Source organism: Sapajus apella, unplaced genomic scaffold, assembly GCF_009761245.1.
Source record: "Sapajus apella isolate SASKATOON/1434 unplaced genomic scaffold, GSC_monkey_1.0 scaffold6, whole genome shotgun sequence".
In the NCBI taxonomy this organism is placed as follows: Eukaryota; Metazoa; Chordata; class Mammalia; order Primates; family Cebidae; genus Sapajus; species Sapajus apella.
This window is the reverse complement of record NW_022436946.1, coordinates 42335060-42354972: the sequence shown is the minus strand read 5'-3', so window position 1 is coordinate 42354972 and position 19913 is coordinate 42335060. Positions and strand designations below refer to the sequence as shown.

Genomic DNA, 19913 nt, shown 5'->3' with positions numbered 1-19913 from the left:
TTCCTTTTGCAGGGAAAATTTCTAATGGAAGCTTTGTTTTCATTAACTGTAATTCCCTAAGAGTTTCATGCAGCGTTCTGTGTTTTCAATACTTCGTTTAAGATTCTCAATTGATGTCAAACAAAATGCTGCCAATTATTATTATTATTTTTGAGACAGTTTCACTCTGTCACCCAGGCTGGAGTACAGTGGCATGATCTCAGCTCACTGAAACCTCCACCTCCTGGGTTCAAGTGATTCTCATGCCTCAGCCTCCTGAGTACCTGGAATTACAGGCTTGCGCCACCATGCCTTGCTAATTTTTGTATTTTCAGTAGAGACAGGGGTTTCTTTCTTCTTCTTCTTTTTTTTTTTTTTTTTTTTTTGAGATGGAGTTCTGCTCTTGTTGTCTACGCTGGAGTGCAATGGCATGATCTCAGCTCACTGTAACCTCCGCTTCCTGGGTTCAAGTGATTCTCCTGTCTCAGCCTCCTGAGATTATAGCTGGGATTATAGGTGCATACCACCACACCAGGCTAATTTTTGTATTTTTAGTAGAGATGGGGTTTCACCATGCTGGCCAGGCTGGTCTCAAACTCCTGACCTCAGGTGAACCGCCCACCTCAGCCTCTCAAAGTGCTGGGATTACAGGTATGAGCCACCCTGCCTGGCTGAGACAGGGTTTCACCGTGTTGGCCAGGCTGGTCTCGAACTCCTGACCTCATGATCCACTTGCTTCAGCCTCCCAAAGTGCTGGGATTACAAGCGTTAGCCACCATGCCCAGCCTCAATATGAAACTTTTTTTTTTTTTTTTGAGACGTAGTTTCGCTCTTGTTACCCAGGCTGGAGTGCAATGGCGCAATCTCGGCTCACCGCAACCTCCGCCTCCCAGGTTCAGGCAATTCTCCTGCCCCAGCCTCCTGAGTAGCTGGGATTACAGGCACGCGCCACCATGCCCGGCTAATTTTTTGTAGTTTTAGTAGAGACGGGGTTTCACCATGTTGACCAGGATGGTCTCGATCTGTTGACCTCGTGATCCACCCACCTCGGCCTCCCAAAGTGCTGGGATTACAGGCGTGAGCCACTGCGCCCGGCCCTAATATGAAACTTTTAAACTGAATTTCCAATCTCACTCACAAAGGCTTTATGTTTAATAGAATATACTTCCAAAAGCTGTACCTTAATCCTATGAATGAATGGAAAGAAAAAACCAAATCATTTTTAGAACTGACTTAAATGATTTACTTATTTAAAATACCTAATGACACTAAATTAAAACTGGAATTATTTAACTGCTTTCAAATTGTTCTACTGACAATGGAGCAAAAGAACTATTGCTTCCCCTTTCCTATGCAGACATGAACACTTGTAGTTGATAATTAGTGAAATCACTTAGAATAGCCATTTCTCTAAATATAAGTCATGGTACACAGAGTAGTAGGCATATATACCTTCTGCAGCTGCATAAATTAGATCCTGACACCTTTTCAGCAGATTTTACTCTTCTTGTTTTCATGTGCTCGGTGATACCAGTATGGCCTCCACAGTGGTTAGTAAATGTCAACAAACATTTTGTTCGAGTTATTAATATACACTCCTTATTAACTTTAAGAAAAAAATTCAATACTTAAAAAAAAAAACACATACTTTTAGTTTTTTCAGTTAACTGCTGCTAAAAGATTTACTGCAAAAACAAAGTGTTGCCAAGCAATAAAACAGTTTACAGATTTATGCTATACAAGCAAGTGTGCTCAGTCGACTCTCTACTTGCTCCCTAGCACAGCTGATCAGCCTTGATTTCCCATAAATATTTTACAGACACCTAACCAATAACTTACTGTTTCCCACTCAACTTATCAACTAGTATCTGATGGCTTTGTGATTCCAGCAGGCCATGCATGGGCCATGGTACAATTGAGTGATATACTACATGGCCAGCTGGGGCAGCAGCATCAAACACTTCTCTCACCACCTGATACAGGAAGGAGTTAGCTGTCCCTAGACATTTCTGTCTAATAGCAATTGCCCTGCATTCTGTCCCTGATTGGGAAGTATCTGTTAGTTGTGTCTGAAAGGGTTGGGAAAAGAAATGAGTTATTGCTGGTATCTTTCAGATTTCATAACAACTTAAAATGAAGCTGGGCATACTGGTTCATGCCTGTAATCCCAGCACTTTGGGAGGCCAACATGGTTGGATTTCTTGAGCCCAGAGGTTCAAGACCAACCTGGGCAACAGGCGAAAGCCCATCCCTTAAAAAAAACAAAAAAACCCCACAACAACAACAAAAACAAAACAACAACAACAACAACAAAAACCCAGAAAAAATGGCTGGGTGCAGTGGCTCACATCTGTAATCCCAGCACTTTGGGAGGCCAAGGTGAGTGGATTGCTTGAGGTCAGGAGTTCGAGACCAGGCTGGCCAACATAGTGAAACTCTGTCTCTATTAAAAATACAAAAAATTAGCCAGGTGTGGTGGCACACGCCTGTAGTCCCAGCTACTTGGGAGGCTTAGGCAGGAGAATTGCTTGAACCCAGGAGGCGGAGGTTGCAGTGAGTTATCATGCCATTGCCCTCCGGCCTGGGCAACAAGGGTGAGACTCCATCTCAAGAAAAAAAGAAAAAAAAAATGAGCCAGGAGTGGTTGTATGCATCTGTGGTCCCAGCTACTTGGGACACTGATGTGGGAGGATCACTTCAGCCTGGGAGGCTGAGGCTGCAGTGATCACACCACTGCACTCCAGCCTGGGTGACAGAGTAAGATCCTATCTCAAAAAAGAAACAAAAGGCTGGGCGTGGTGGCTTACTTCCTGTAATCTCAGCACTTTGGGAGGCTGAGGCAGACGGATTGTGAGGTCAGGAGATCCAGATCATCCTGGCTAACACAGTGAAACCCCATCTCTACTAAAAATACAAAAAATTAGCCAGGCATGGTGACACTACAGTCCCAGCTACTCAGGAGGCTGAGGCAGGAGAACTCCTTGAATCTGGGAGGTGGAGGTTGCAGTGAGCCAAGATAGCACCATTACACCCCAGCTTGGGCGACAGAGTAAGACTCTGTCTCAAAAAAAAAAAAAAGGACAACTGATAATGAGAACTCTCTCTACTGTGTAAGGGTCTCACAATACTATTATATTACCTTACACAAAAATAAAAACAATGGCTGGAAGTACAAAGTGGAGATCTACCAAACTCATCCCAGCTTATTCTAAAATAATTATAACAATTCTCTATTAAAAAATGAAAAATCCAGGATAAATGCTAAATCAGATGGGATCCCAGGATAGCTGACTTACACTGAGACTCTCCTTAGCAAACTAAGATGTACATTGATCCAACCTTTAAGGGAAGGAGACCTACCCTTTTTTGTCCTTCCTCTATTCTGTTGACTGAAGGGAGGCCACAATGGCAACTGCTTTGGGCCAGGATGTGGTAAGGATGGCAGAACCTTAAGAGAGAAGGTGCCTAGGTCCCTGACTTTCACTATGCCAACTCTTGACTGCCTACTCCTAGATGATTTTACATGACAGAAAAAAATAAATTCCTATCTTATAGGGCATTATTATCTTATAATCAAACCTAATCCTAACTGATATACATGAAATACCTCTATAATCTTTCCAGAAAGCAGGTTGGCAATATGTGTCAAGAATACCAAAAATGTGGCCAGGCGTGGTGACTCATGCCTATAATCCCAGCACTTTGGGAGATTGAGGTGGGAGGATCAGTTGAGGCTAGGAGTTCAAGACTAGCCTGGGTAACATAGTGAGAACTCTGTCTCTACAAAAAATTTAAAAATTAGCCAGGCATGGTGCTGCCTGTAACTACTCAGGAGGCTGAAGTGGGAGGATCGCTTACGCCCAGGAGTTTGAGGCTATAATAAGCTATGATTATGCTACTGCACTTCAGGGAGTGAGATCATGTCACTATGACAAAAGTAAAAAAAATATATTAAAAATGGTAAACCCTTTGAACCACTTCTAGGTCTTTATCTTAAAAAAATAATCTGGAATAGGGAAAATTGACATGCAGAGTTTTTTTGTTTTTTTTTTTGAGATAGAGTCTCGCTCTGTTGCCCAGACTGGAGTGCAGTGGTGCAGCCTCAGCTCACTGCAACTTCTGCCTCCCAGGTTCAAGAGATTCTCCTGCCTCAGCCTCCCAAATAGCTGGGCTTACAGGTGACCACCACCACACCAGGCTAATTTTTTTGTATTTTTAGTAGAGATGGGGTTTCACCATGTTAGCCAGGTTGGTCTTGAACTCCTGACCTTGTGATCTGCCTGCCCTGGCCTCCCAAAGTGCTGTGATTACCAGTGTGAGCCACTGCGCCCGGCTGATACACAAAGATCTATACTGAAGATCTACTTATGATAGTAAAAATAAGAAGCAAACCCTGCCCATTTTTACCTTGGTGTTCTGTAGCAGAGCCAGTCCATTGCAGGCATTTGCTAGAAGAAAGTCTCCACTCAGGATAGCAATTTTATTTCCAAACTGCATGTCTTTCAGTGGACCATCAGATGACTGCAATTCATTTAAATTTACTATCCCCCGATGTACAAGGAGAGCAGTATGAATAAGCTCTGTGATCTCTGCCAAACTTCTTTGACTAAAACATAAAGGTGAGATTTGTCAGAATATGAAGAATGCCATTTTATCACTCATGTCTGATTTCAGTTTTCAACAATAAAATACACCATAGATTGATTGCCCTTTTGTTTTTTGGATTATGCCTTTTTAATGAAGCTTTAAATAGAGGTCTCTCTACTGAGCGGTCTGGGATCTATAAGAAGATCTTGACACCTTCCTTCTCTGTAACATTCCTCACTCTTCCCCACAAGTCATTAGGATATCCCAGAGAGAAGCTGGCCAGTGGAGAGCCACACTCCACAGCTCCATTTAGATACTGTACTCTCAGTATACTTTCCTCACTCTCATAACGTCAAGATTTCTGAGATTCCTTAGTAGTATCTAATGGAATTCCAATTTAAGTGAGAATACAATCTGTGCCAGATACTAGTCCAAGCGCATTATTTACATTACCCCTCTCTCTTTTTTTGAGGTGGGGTCTCACTCTGTCACCCAGGTTTCCATGCAGTGGTGCAGTATTAGCTCACTGTAACCTCCACCTCCCAGGCTCTAGTAATCCTCCCACCTCGGCCTCCTGGGTAGCTGGGACTACAGATGTGCAACAACAAGCCTGGCTCGCTTTTGTATTTTTGGTAGAGATGAATTTTGCCACGTTGCCCAGGCTCGTCTTGAACTCCTGAGCTGGGATAACAGGCATGAGTCACAGCACCTAGCCACATTATCTCTTTTAATTGTAAATGTAAAGCTATGCGATTTACAGAGACGGATAAAATATGGTTTCTTTCTTCAATGACTTTTTAACTTTCAGAATAAGAATGAAGACAGAAGCTGGGTGTGGTGGCTCAAACCTGTAATCCCAGCACTTTGAGAGGCTGAGGCAGCCGGATCACAAGGTAAGGATATCAAGACCATCCTGGCTAACACAATGAAACTCCATCTCTACTAAAAATACAAAAAATTAGCAGGGTGTCGTGGCTTGCACCTGTAGCCTCAGTTCCTCGGGAGGCTGCGGCAGGAGAATTGCTTGAACTGGGGAGGTGGAGGTTGCACTGAGCCGAGATTGCACCATTGCACCCCAGCCTGGGTGACAGAGCAAGACTCTGTCTCAGAAAAAAAAAAAATAAATAAAATAAAATAAAAATTCAGGATTTTAAAAGATTCAGGATTTTTTTTTTTTTTTTTTGGAGACAGAGTTTCACTCTTGTGGCCCATGCTGGAGTGCAATGTCACGATCTCGGCTCACTGGAACCTCTGCCTCCCGGGTTCAAGTGATTCTCCTGCCTCAGCCTCCCTGGGATTTAGGATTAAAGGCATAAGCCACCACATCCTGCTAATTCTTGCATTTTTAGTGGAGAAGGAGTTTCGCCATGTTGGCCCGGCTGGTCTTGAACTCCTGATCTCAGGTGATCCGCCCACCTCAGCCTCCCAAAGTGCTGGGATTACAGGCATGAGCCACCATGCCCAGCTGCCATTAATTTATAAAGGTTATAGGGCATCGCTCTCATTCTAGTTTCAAAAGGGAAGGAAGCATATAAACTAAAAAGTGGGTTTATAAAACCAGAGTTGGAAGTGACCCCAAAGGTCAGTTAGTCTCTATGTATCCCCCTACAGGGATTAGTGATAACTATCTCACAGGAGCCACGCCAGCTGATGAACAGTTTTCATTTTTAGAAACAGGGTCTCACTCTGTAGTCCAGGCTGGAGTACAATGGCATGACCATGGCTCACTGTAACCTCAAACTCCTGGGCTCAAATGATACTCTTGCCTCAGTCTCCTGCATAGCTAGGACTACAGGCACATACCACCATACCTGGCTGCTTTTTAAAAAAATTATTTTTTTTGTGGAGACAGAGGTCTCCCCATGTTGCCCAGGCTTGTCTGGAACTCCTAGGCTGAAGTAATCCTCCCACCTCAGTCTTCCAAAGTGCTAGGATAACAGCTGTGAGCCACCACACCCAGCCTGACAAGCAGTTTAGCTGGGTCTGGTGGCTCACACCTGTAATCCCAACACTTTAGGAGGCCAAGGTGGGTGGATCACTTCAGCCCCGGAGCCCAAGACCAGCCTGGGTAACATAGGGAGACCTCATCTCTATGAAAAATTAAAAGAAAAAAATTAGTCAGGTGTGGTGGTGTGTGCCTGTGATGCTAAGCTACTTGGGAGGCTGAGGCAGGAGGATTGCTTGAGCCCAGGAAGTTGAGGCTGCAGTAGGCTGTGTTTGCAACACTGTACTCCACCCTGAGTGACACAGTGATACCCTGTCTCAAAAAAAAAAAAAAAAAAAAAAAGAAAGAAAAACAACCAAAAACCATTCCTTATAATAACCTGAAGTCTCTTCAAACGTTCTGCATTTAAGCTCATGTTAAAATAGGAGGAGAATTAATTGTGTTTCACCACACAGACAAAGGTGATTAAAAAGACGCTGGAGCCTTCTTTCTCTTTTATTAGGTTCCTTACTGCTTTTTTTTTGAGAGGTTAAAAAAAAAAATATAGAAAAGCACAGAGAATAATATTTACATAATCTTCTACTTAGAAATAATAAATATTTACACTTTGTCATTTTTAACAGCTTTTAAAGGATGCTAAGGCAGGAGGATTGCTTTTTTAAAATTTTTGGAATTTTCAAACACAAAAGTAGAAAATATTGCATCAAAACCTCTGGGGACCCAACACTCAGCTTTAAAAGTTGTTAACCATGGCTAACCTTGTTTTAGCTATGCCCTTCATTCCTCTTTCAGACTTTGAAATAAATGCCAGATATGTCACTTCATCTGAAAATCCTTCAAAAATACTCTTTTAAAAAGTGCTTAATAGTGATTATGGCTATGACTTACTAAATTACTTTAAGACAATTATTTACTGTATGCTGAACACTATATAAAATATTTTGTAATAACTCAATTAACAGATTTTTTTTTTTTTTTTTTTAGATGGAGTTTCGCTCCTATTACCCAGGCTGGAGGGCAATGGCACGATCTTGGCTCACCGCAACCTCCGCCTCCCGGGTTCAGGCAATTCTCCTGCCCCAGCCTCCTGAGTCGCTGGGATTACAGGCACGCGCCACCATGCCCAGCTAATTTTTTGTATTTTTAGTAGAGACGGGGTTTCACCATGTTGACCAGGATGGTCTCGATCTCTTGACCTCGTGATCCACCCGCCTCGGCCTCCCACGGTGCTGGGATTACAGGCTTGAGCCACCGCGCCCGGCCTCAATTAACAGATTAATAAATAATATAAAACTCACAACAGCTCTCTAAGGTAAGCTTTATTATCTCTTCTGTACAGAAGGCAGCTAGGCTGACAGGCTAAGTAACTTGCTCAAGTTCACACAGCTAGTTAACTGCAAAGCTGGATTCAAGCCCAGGACTCCGGTTCTAAAGCCTGGGCTCTTTGCATATCAATAGAAAACTAATAAATATCCCAAACACAACATGTGCAAATTCAGGGTCTTTCTAAAAATATTAAAATGATAGGCAGGAGTCATCCATTTAAAGTCATTTCATTTGAATCCTAAAATTTGTTTTTAAAATTGTAAAACTGATTTTTATGTTCATATGGGAACAGTAAATTTGAAAATTACAAAAGAAAAACTTTGGAAAAAAAAAAAGAGGACTGCCATTCTAAATTTAAAAACTTATTAGCCATTCTAGATTTTAAAAGTTACTATAAAGCTACGCTATTGCAGTTTTAAAAAATATAGTATGGCTGGGTGTGAAGGCTCATGTCTATAATCCCAGAACTTTGGGAGGCTGAGGCAGGAGGATTGCTTCAGCCCTGGAGTTTGGGACCATCCTGGGGAACATAATGAGACCCTGTCTTGAAGAAGAAGAAAAAAAAGTATGATAATATCACAAGAACAGACGAATAGATTAGTGAAATGGAATCCAGTGAGAAATTCAAATGCAATTGAGTAATTATTTATGATAAAGATAATTCAAATCATTAGGGAAAAGACGGATTATTCTTACAAATGATATTGGGGCAATGGCTATCAATTACGAGAAAAAAAAATGTTAGATTCCTACCTTACACCATGGATAAGAATATATTTAAACGGATTAACCATTTAACTGTGAAAAGCAATACTATAGGAAAACATTCTTACGGCCTCGGGGTGAGAAAGTTTTGCAAAATAAAATAGGAACTCAGGAAGCTATAAAGAAAACAAAGGATAAATCTGAGTAGTTAAAATAAACCAAAAAGTTTAATACTAAATTATACCATAGGCAGAGAGCAGTGGCTCACGCTTGTAATCCCAGCACTTTGGGAGACTGAGGTGGGGGGATCACTTAAGGTCAGGAGTTCAAGACCAGCCTGGCCAACATGGTGAAACCCCACCTCTACCAAAAAAATACAAAAATTAGCCAGGTGTCATGGTGTGTACCTGTAATCCCAGCTACTTGGGAGGTTGAGGCTGGAGAATCGCTTGAACCTGAGAGGCAGAGGTTGCAGTGAGCCAAGATCAAGCCACTGCACTCCAGCCTGGTCAACAGAGTAAGACTCCATCTCAAAAAAATAAAAAATAAAATAAAATATACCATAAAAAATAATGAGGCAAATATAGACTTGAAGTACTTACAATATAAACAAAAGGTTTATATTCAAAGTGAAGCTTATCCAAATTAATAAGATAAAGAAACAGTAGCAAAATGGTAAAGGGTATAAAGAGGTAATTCCAAAAGAAATATAGATGGTCAAAAACTACATAAAATGATGCTCAACCTCACTAATAATTTGGAAAGGAGTATTATAATAACAGTGAAATAACATTTTTAGTTCATTAACTTGGCAGAAATGAAAAAGATCAAGAAGACACAGTTTTGGTGAAGGTAGAAATAGGGGTCTCATGTTGATGCCCCAAGAGCCAAATAAAGCCCACAGACATACTCTTTGGCAAACAGCATTTCTAAAACTAAATTGAATTGGCAAGTCTTTGGAACCACGCTCCTCAGCTTGCCAGTTTCCACCACTTCTTTTTTCCTTCCACTTTCACTTGAACAGCCTGACTCTTGAAGGTAGCCACTCACAGGGATATTTTCCCTGAATATAATACTGTATCGTACCTTAAACTGGTACAATCACTTAGAAAAGTATGGTATCTAAAAAAATTATGGGGTTTTCCTATGTCAGCAGGCTAGTTTCCAACTCCTGGCCTCAAGCAATGCTCCCACCTCGGCTTCCCAAAGTGCGGGGATTATAGGCATGAGCCATGACACGTCCGTCCAATGTGTTTGTTTTAAATAGCATACATTACATGGTTTGGTAACACCAAATAATTAGAAACAATCCAAATGTCCATTAATGTAGTACAATACTATGTAGAAATTAAAAAGAACGTGGTAGAGCACATTTATTCCTTCAAAAGTTGGTAAGTGCAAAAAATCATGAGGGCTGGAATTTTTGTCTATTTTTTTCATTATTCTATCTCTATTGTGTAGATCAGTGCCTGGCAGGCTCTCAAGTCTTTGCTGTATGAACGAATGAATGAGGAGCACGAGTTGATTTTTGGAGAAACAGGAAAAATGAGAAGGAAGAAAAGAGGACAGGCAGGGAGGAGGAAATGCAGATGCTGAGATTATGAACTTTTTAACAGCCTTTTTTATTTTTGAACATTTAAATAGATTAAGATTTGGAGGTAAGTAGGGGATATTCATTGGACAGCAGCAGGCAAGCCCATCTAATACAGAGAACAGCAGAGATGAGGTTGGACTCATGGACTGGAGAGGGCCTTAAATAGACCAAGCAAGGAGCTTAGGTTTTTCTAAATCAGTATGGTGTTATTAAGGAGGGGCTGGACAATATGAAGATGTCAGGATGAAATTGGTATTTTAAGAAATGGAGGCCAGGCGCGGTGGCTCATGCCTATAATCCCAGCACTCTGGGAGGCTGAGGTGGGTGGATCACCTGAGGTCAGGAGTTTGAAACTAGCCTGGCCAACATAGTGAAACCCTGTCTCTACTAAAAATACAAAAATTAGCCGGGTGTGGTGGTGGGCACCTGTAATCCCAGCTACTCAGGAGGCTGAGGCAGGAGAATCCCTTGAACCCGAGAGGCAGAGGTTGTAGTGAGCTGAGATGGCACCACTGCACTCCAACCTGGGTGACAGAGTGAGACTCCATCTCAAAAAAAAAAAAAAAAAAAACCTCATAAAAACACACCCCCCAAAAAAACAAAGAAATGGAGGCCAGGGGCAGTGGCTCATGCCTATAATCCAAACACTTTGGGAGGACAAGGTGGGTGGATTGCTTGAGCCCAGGAGTTTGAGACCAGCCTGGGCAACATGATGAAACTGTACCTCTAGAAAAAAATACAAAAATTAGCTGAACGTGGTGGTGCGCCCTTGTGGTTCCAGCTACTCAGGAGGCTTGAGATGGGAGGATCACTTGAGCCTAGGACGTTGAGGCTGCAGTCAGCCAAGATCATGCTACTGCACTCCAGCCTGGGAGACAGAATGAGACCCTGTCACAAAAATAAAACAAAAAGAAATGGAGTATGCCAGTATAATCCAGGATACACAGCATAGGGAGAGACGACTATGACTGTCAGGAAGATCAAGATAACCACAGCATGATTTCAGAAAACTCTAGTTGTAAAGAGCCTGAGGCCAAGTAGTGCAAGCTCACTAGAAAAAGCCATTCAACTTCTCCTGGGCTCAAGCAATCCTCCCGCCTCAGCCTCCCGAGCAGCTAGGACTATAGGAGCACACCACTAAGCCTGGCTAATTTTTTTATTTCTTTTTTTTTTGAGAAGGAGTTTCGCTCTTGTTACCCAGGCTGGAGTGCAATGGCGCGATCTCGGCTCGCCGCAACCTCCGCCTCCTGGGTTCAGGCAATTCTCCTGCCTCAGCCTCCTGAGTAGCTGGGATTACAGGCACGCGCCACCATGCCCAGCTGATTTTTTTTTGTATTTTTAGTAGAGACGGGGTTTCACCATGTTGACCAGGATGGTCTCGATCTCTTGACCTCGTGATCCACCCGCCTCGGCCTCCCACGGTGCTGGGATTACAGGCTTGAGCCACCGCGCCCGGCCAATTTTTTTATTTCTTATATATATTTTTTTGTAGAGACAGGTTTTCACTTTGTTGCCTAGGCCAGGCTCAAACTCCTGGCCTTAAGCCTCCGCCCTTGGTTACAGGTGTGACCCACCACGCCTAGTCCTATTTTAGTATTTCCAGTGACAAGGAACTGATGGCTTCATGAGGAAACCTATTCTGTTAAAACAGTTTTTTAAGTTTATTTCTTTACACCACAATTTGCCAAACTACAACTATCACAAAGTTGTTTCTACTTTTCTAATAATTTAGGAGTGACCTGATTAGAATGTGAACTCTAAGGTGACAACAGAGATACATGGGGAGTGATATAAAACAATCTAATGGAAGAATTGCAGTATTGTTGTGTGACTAAGTATGGAGGACAAATGAAAGACACTTTGTAGATGTGAGGCTGGAGTGGTAAAACGGTGACAGAAACGAGGCAAGCAGGAAAATGAAACCACCGGGCCCATGGCTCTTCTGCTCAAAACCCTCCAGTGGTCCCCATCTCACTTACTTTGGTAAAAGCCAGTCCCTATAATGGACTCCAAGTCTAATACAATCTGCCACAACTTCACCCCTGGCCTCTCTGACTTCATTCCCTACACTTTTCCCAACACTCACCCTCTTCTGCGACACTAGCTTCTTTGTTGTTCCTTAAATGTGCCAAGCCTGTTCTTGCCTCAGGGCCTTTGCCCTTTCCTCTGTCTGGACTGCACTTGCCTTATGTTTCTACAGGGCTTAGCCATTCATCCGTTTCAGGTCTCTGCAAAAGTGCACCTCTCTGTACGTAAGGCCTTCCTGGCCACTCCATTTACAATAGCAACCCTCTCATCCTCATCAGCATTCTCAATCCCGACTTCCTACTTTTATTCCCCTCCATAGCTCTTACTGCCATGTGACACACTAGCTTCCCCCCCCCACCCCGCCCCTGCTTTTTGTGTTTTATTTCTCTCCCCACAGTCCCAAAAAACAGGGCAAATAATTGGGGTGGGAGCAAACGGAGAAACAGATAAAAGCAAAAAAAATCCTAAACATGCTTCAATAATATCCAGCTCAAAGTTTAAAAAAAAAAAAAGGCGTGTGAACTCTAATGAAAAGGAAAAGCATACACACTTTTGTAAACCCATGCCAGGTAAAAGGATCTTTCATGGTGATAACCTTTAACTAATTATAAGTGCCAAATATTAATTTTTTATAAGTAGACTTAGGGTCCTAAGAGTCATTCAATTTAAGCTGTGATAAACAGAGAAACATAAGGATTCTCCTATTTTGTCATTTATTCATGTTGATAAATTAAAATAGAACTTTGCCTTTGGGTTTGGCCATGAGTGTGGCCATGAGTGCATCATTCGAAATTCATCTTATTTCATTCTTAAATTCTGAAATGAGAATTCTGATTTTATAATAATTTTTCTTTTGAGACAGGGTCTCACCCAGGCTGGAGAGCAGTGGTGTTATTATCGTTCATTGTGACCTCAAACTCCTGGGCTCAAGGAAGCCTTCCACTTCAACCTCCTCAGTAGCTGGGATTACAGCTGCACATGACCATACCCAGCTAATTTTTAATTTTCTTTTTGTAGTAGAGATGGGGGTCTCACTATGTTGCCTAGGCTGGTCTTAGACTCCTAGCTTCAAGTGATCCTCCCACCTTGGCCTCCCAGAGTGCTAGAATTACAGATATGAGTCACCATGCCCAGCCTAGAATTCTATTTTTAAAAATAGGGTAGGAAAATGAAAATTCTCAACCATGAGAGGCAAAGTACCAGCTGGGCATGGTGGCTCATGCCTGTAATCCCAACACTTTGGGAGGCCAAGGTGGGAGGACTGCTTGAGCCCAGAAGTTTGAGACCAGCCTGGGCAACATAGGGAGACCCTATTTCTATTTAAAAAAAAAAAAAGAAAAGAAAAATGCCAAGGCTGTAGGCTGTAATAAGGATGACCTCCAAGTAATGATCAAGTTACAGGTTCAAGGATTGGAAAAAACTACCAGGACTTACTTCCAGCTCTGAGCACACATACTAAGCAATTGCTGAGGTGCTGTGTCTCTTTTAGAAAAGCTCATCCACCATTCAAAGTTAGAGTATACAGAAAAGAAGCAGAAAATAAAAAGTCATTGCAGCTGGTCTCATTTCAAAGAGATTAGATACTTCAGTCTATGTTAGAATCTTGCCATGCCATGAAAACACAAGGTCCAAAAGTGAGGAAAAACAAACATAAAGACAAAATCTTTTAAGTAGTACTTCAATTAAAAAAAAAAACCAAGCTTTAAAACAAAATTCTCCCATATTCAGTGCTGTAATTTAGAACTACTGGTAGTTTTGCAGAAATATAATTTTAAAATAATCACAGCTTAACACAAAGACTTGCATTCATTTCCTCCCCTCTTGATTTATTTCCAAAAAAGAAAAAACCCTCAGTATTGATGTGTTCTGTAAATTAACTCCCTCCATACCTGCCAGCCAATCTACAAAGAAGTCAGCTGCCTTTGGTGGTGGTGGTCATACTTGAAAGAGCAGAGGGATGTTGGGGCTCAGCAAAGAGTTACCATATTTATCACCGGAAATCAGCCAACTGAAAAGAAATTTGTATTGCATGGTCTCTTTACGCATGAACATAATAAAGCTCTGCTTAGTGATCAATGAACACACCTATGAGAGTACCTTAATAAAGCATAATCAAGCCATGTGACTTACTATATTTAAGAACATTTTAAAAAATGTTATTTTGAATAACTCAGACATACACTTGACACTGTCAACACAGAATTATCCTGCAGGTCAACTGGATGCTTACGAGGAGGAGGAGAAGGAGTAGGAGGAGGATGATGAGAAGGGACAGCTCGCTAATAATCTCTGGTTCCTGGAAACAGTTATGTGGGGCTCTTATATGCCAGAAAGCTTAGCTAGCCATCCTCATCAAAGGTTTCTAGAAGTACTTTGGGGTTTGCGTGTCGCAAAAGGGGTTAAAAATACTTGAGGCTACCAAAAAAGCCTAACAAGACATCTGGGTGCGGCGGCTGTCACTGTCAGGACAGCCCTTGGAGGGAATACTGGTATCAATTCGGTTTATCAGATGGACAGCTGATCAACATTAAACAGACTTGCTCTGGGCAGACTGAGCTGAGCTTCCTGACATGAATTCCAATGAGAACCCTCTGTACTCTACCACTGAGCTCTGCCATTTTTTACTGTTGCAGCTCCCTGGACATATGGGAATCCCTAGTGATGAGCACATAAAGCTGCCTCTAACTCAAGTGACGGCTCATTTCCCCTGGCTGAAGGCAGACATTAATATCCTGAGGAGATCAGACCCGCCTCTCTGACCCCCATCTACCGAAGCAAAACGACTGTCCTATTTCTTCATTTAATAAGCTTTTAATGAAGAAGACCCAACCCCCCTCTCTGACTGCAGCACAGTGCTACATGAAAAGGTTATACAAATACCTCACATTTTGTGTCAAAGTTTTCCAAAATATCTGTCCCCCTCCCCAGTGAAGAGCAGGTTCTGTCACTCGCCCTCCCATAGTGCTCATGCTTTCTGCCACGGTACAGGGGTTCAGTTCTCTGCTCTGATAATTACGAATTGTATCCATGGTCTGGCAGGTGGAGGATTAAAAAACTGATTACAAAGAGCACACTGGAGTTTCCATTTTCATTACAAACCCTTCAAGGGTTCATCATTTAGCTACGAAAACTGCTTCAGGCACAACTAGACTGGGAGAAATGACAGTACAGTGACAACCCAGATAGTAAACCAGAAAATGCTGCTGAGCAAAATCAGAATATGAGAAAGCTAAAAATATTTGGTGAACTGGAGTGGGCATATACACTCTGGTTTTAGAAGGGGCGGAAGAAAAGATATGTGATAGCAGATGAAAAAGACAAGCAGGCCGGGCGCGGTGGCTCAAGCCTGTAATCCCAGCACTTTGGGAGGCCGAGGTGGGTGGATCACAAGGTCAAGAGATCGAGACCATCCTGGTCAACATGGTGAAACCCCGTCTCTACTAAAAATACAAAAAATTAGCTGGGCATGGTGGTGCGTGCCTGTAATCCCAGCTACTCAGGAGGCTGAGGCAGGAGAATTGCCTGAACCCAGGAGGCGGAGGTTGCGGTGAGCCGAGATCGCGCCATTGCACTCCAGCCTGGGTAACATGAGTGAAACTCCGTCTCAAAAAAAAAAAAGAAAAAAGAAAAAAGAAAAAGACAAGCAGATATTTACCTGTGAATGCTGGAGGCTGGATCAAAATAAGGGGCATCTCATTCGTTTAAGTTTAGTGCCAGGCCTAATGCCAACTGCCAGGGCTCTGAGTTCTGAATTGCTTCACTAGAGGATGAGGTTTGGGTTTTCTCTTCTTTAGAGAGCAAGCAGGGGTTAGGAAAAATGTAAAGGCTGCATGCTAAATGGGGCACAGTAAGCACTGTAGGAGGGAAATGTCATTCTGCAAAGACCTCTCCAGCTAAATAACAAGAGGCAGTGATGAACCCAAGAGGGAACCTTGGCAGGCTTCATTTAAGCCATGAAACGTGTCTGAGTCTGGGAAATGTGAAGGTAAGGTGGGAATAAAGGGGCAAAGATCTATTTCAAATGAAAAAGGGTGTCAGAGCACAGTCTATACAGTGAGAAGCTTACAATTTGATTGCTTACTTTGCTACCTAATCAACCTAGGTATCTAGAGACACAAGAACAGATCTTAAATGTACCAGAAAATACTTCACCAAGTATTTTCATGTATAAAAGTTGAGAAATTCCCCAGTATGTTTTTTTTTTTTTTTTGAGACAGAGTTTCACTCTTGTCTTATTGCCTCGGCTGGAGTATAGTGGCACGATCTTGGCTCACTGCAACCTCTGCTTCCCGGGTTCAAGCCATTCTCCTGCCTCAGCCTCCCAAGTAGCTGGGATTACAGGCATGCCCCATCACACCTGGCTAATTTTATATTTTTAGTAGAGCCAGGGTTTCTCCATGTTGGTCAGGCTGGTCTTGAACTACCAACCTCAGGTGATCTGCCCACCTCAGCCTCCCAAGTGCTGGGATTACAAGCATGAGCCACCATGCCCAGCCCAGCATGTTTTTTTTTTTTAATTAAAAAAACTTTTTTTAGAGACAGGTCTTGCTACATTGTGCAGGCTAGTCTTACACTGCTGGCCTCAAGTGATCTTCCTGCCTCAGCCTCCTGAGTAGCTAGGACTGCAGGCTCACGGCACTGTAGCAGGCTTCCCCTGCATGTTTAAGCCATAGACAATAGGTGCCATTGGCAGGTACTAAGTGTACAGCTTAATGCATAATTCATAACATACTATGTCTCAGATATTCTGATTTTTAAAATATAGCATCTCATTTAATCCTCACCAAGTATAGTTATTAGTCCTATTTTACAGATGAGAAAATGGAAATTCATATGTATTAACTGATTTGTCCATGGCCTTATGACTGATAAGCAATGGGGCTAAATTTGGATTAAAATACTTTTGTGGAGGTAAAATACAATTCATTTGCTATCAAACCTCATTGACTCCCTAAAGAAACAATTTTCTTTGCTTAACAGAATAACTGTGGTAGCAACTACAGTCTGTCACTAGACATAGGAGTTCTGTTCTTAACAACTGTTAAACTGTGGACTCCTTTGGCAATCTGGTGAAACCTAAGGATTCTACTAAGAAAAATGATTTTAAACACGTAACATAAATAAGATTAAGAAGGATGCCAATTCTGTTGAAAAAAAAAATTTAATTTTTTTCACCCAAGTTCATTGATCCCTGAATTCAACCCATACATTCCCTTGTGAGTGTCCATGAACTCTGGCTAAGTACTCTTGAGAGGAAATAGGAGGGGATGTGGGGATGAAGGGTTCCTGGAGTCGGCTAAGTGCTTTATATAGACTGTTTTATTTAATGCCTCCAACAACCTGATAAAGAGGGAATCATGAAGATTTTATATGGAGATAACTTAGGTTTAGAGAGGTCAAGTTATTTGCCTAATGTCACTCTGAGAGTGACCAGCACAGCCAGTGTGACCTGTAAATCCATGCCCCTTCCATTTCACCAAATTGCCAGGTAAAAATGTTGAGATGAGAAGAACATGGGGGTGGGGAGGAAGAAAAAGTTTGATCGGCATCACTCTCTAGCCATAAATGGTCTTTTATTCCTTGACCTTATGAAAAGCCAGAAGAGAGTGACACTGGAATAATTTTTTTTTAGAGAAAAAAATGGCAATAGGTACATAACAGATTATATATCTTTTTGGTAAATACTCTGATGTTCACCACCACCAGCACCACCACCACCATCCCATAGGAAGATTATGTATGTCCATGCTCTTAAACTCAAGTAAGGGCATGTGAATTGCTTCTGCCAATCAGAAGTGAGTTAAAATGTCATTTCTAATCAGAAGCTTTAAGAGCTGGGTTGTGGGCCGGGCACAGTGACTCACGTCTGTAATCCCAGCACTTTGGGAGGCTGAGGTGGGTGGATCACCTCAGATAGGGAGTGGAGACCAGCCTGACCAACAGGATAAAACCTCATCTCTACTAAAAATACGAAATTAGCCAGACGTGGTGGTGCATGCCTGTAATCACAGCTACTTGGGAGGCTGAGACAGGAGGATCGCTTGAACCTGGGAGGCGGAGGTTGCAGTGAGCTGAGATTGCGCTGTTGCACTCCAGCCTAGGCAATAAGAATGAAACTCCAACTCAAAAAAAAAAAAAAAAAAAAAAAAAAAAGCTGGGTTGTGGTTCACCTGGTCTCTTTTCTGACATGAGACCAGCAATGTTCTAAATGGAGGGCTGCTCCATCAGCCTTGGTCTAAGAGTAAGGATGATATGGACATGACACCTGAATAAGTGGACCTTTATTTTGTGAGTCATTGAGACTTCAGGGCCATTTCCACTGCAGCATAACCTAGCCTACCCTAACACATGGTGAGAATAGTCCTGAGACTTTCCTTTGTCTAGAATAAATAATTGTGTGTACTATATATATGACAGAGCTGACATTGGGTACTAAGAGAGTAAAGCATTTATATGAGGCCTATCAAGCATGAGTATTAAAGGAGTCAAAATTGAAATATTTATTTTTCTCAAAACAGCCTTCTATCTCTTTGTTTTTGTATATGTTGATTTAAAACACTGGACTCAATTTATCCTTTACCAAAGCAGAGTACGGCATACTTAGTAAACTCATAAATACTTTCTTTTTTTTTTGCATTGTTATTGATGAATTCCTAGTTTAAAAAATGTTATTCAATACTATGTTTATACCTTATCACATATTTAAACTTGAGAAAAATACGAAAACGAAACATTCAGTGGTATTGTAAGAAAAGTGGAAATTCCAAGAAAAATTCTTTTCCCCTCAGTGCTTGACTGCCACCATTCACAAAGCACTGCATAGAGAGTAAAAAATTACAATGGTTTAGATGTGGGCAGGAAATTAACAGAACATCAGATGGGCACTGCAGCAGGGGCCTCTGACAGGGGTACAGGGAATACGCCCTAACTAACCAGCAGATGACATGCGGGTAGTGACGTTTAAAACACCATTGTTTCCCAGGAAGTTTCAGATTTAATGTTTATGCTTCAGTAAATATTAATTGCTTTTTTCATAATCCTCTATTAAAAGTGCTCTTAGGGTACACATACACTAGCCCTCCTTTCCTGGAAAAAACACTCCCAGTATCTGGAAAACATGTAAACAGTATTTTCAGAGGTGGGAGTGAATTTAAGCCTCATGAAAGGATAATGTTGAGAGGAGGATTATATCGGAAACAAAATCTTATTTATTTATTTATTTGTCACAGTCTCGCTCTGTCACCCAGGCTGGAGTGCAATGACACTATCTCCGCTCACTGCAACCTCTGCCTCCCAGGTTCTAGTGACTCTTCTATCTCGGGCATCTGAGGAGCTGGGATTATAGCCACAGGCCATTACTCTCAGCTAATTTTTTTATTTTTAGTAGTCAGGATTTCGTCATGTTAGCCAGGCTGGTCTCGAACTCCTGGCCTCAAGTGATACTCCCACCTTGGCCTCCCAAAGTCCTGTGATTACAGGCATGAGCCACTGCCACAGCCAGAAACAAAATTTTAAAAAACAAACCATAAATAAATCAGTATGATGTGAAAAAGATACAAGAAGGAAAACTGGGACAGTATATTCAGTTATCATTCCAAAGCAGACCACAAATTATATGAAGCCTTTATTGAGAAGAAATAGCAGAAAATGAGGGAAAGGTAAGAAATGAAAAGAAACACACAAACACATATAGTTGGCCATCGGTATTGGTGGATTCTACATTCCTGAATTCAATCAACCACCGATTGA

At 41.9% G+C, this 19913-nt stretch overlaps 1 protein-coding gene across 7 annotated transcripts in view; it reads right to left on the bottom strand.

Moving 5' to 3' along the window:
* Positions 1 to 19913, bottom strand: part of PDSS2 (decaprenyl diphosphate synthase subunit 2) — a 279633-nt gene that overhangs the window by 118920 nt on the left and 140800 nt on the right. For all 7 annotated transcript variants that reach the window (XM_032275117.1, XM_032275118.1, XM_032275121.1 and 4 more), the window contains exon 3: positions 4387 to 4585. In XM_032275117.1, coding sequence (XP_032131008.1) covers positions 4387 to 4585 — 199 coding nt within the window. The remainder of the gene's footprint in view (positions 1 to 4386; positions 4586 to 19913) is intronic.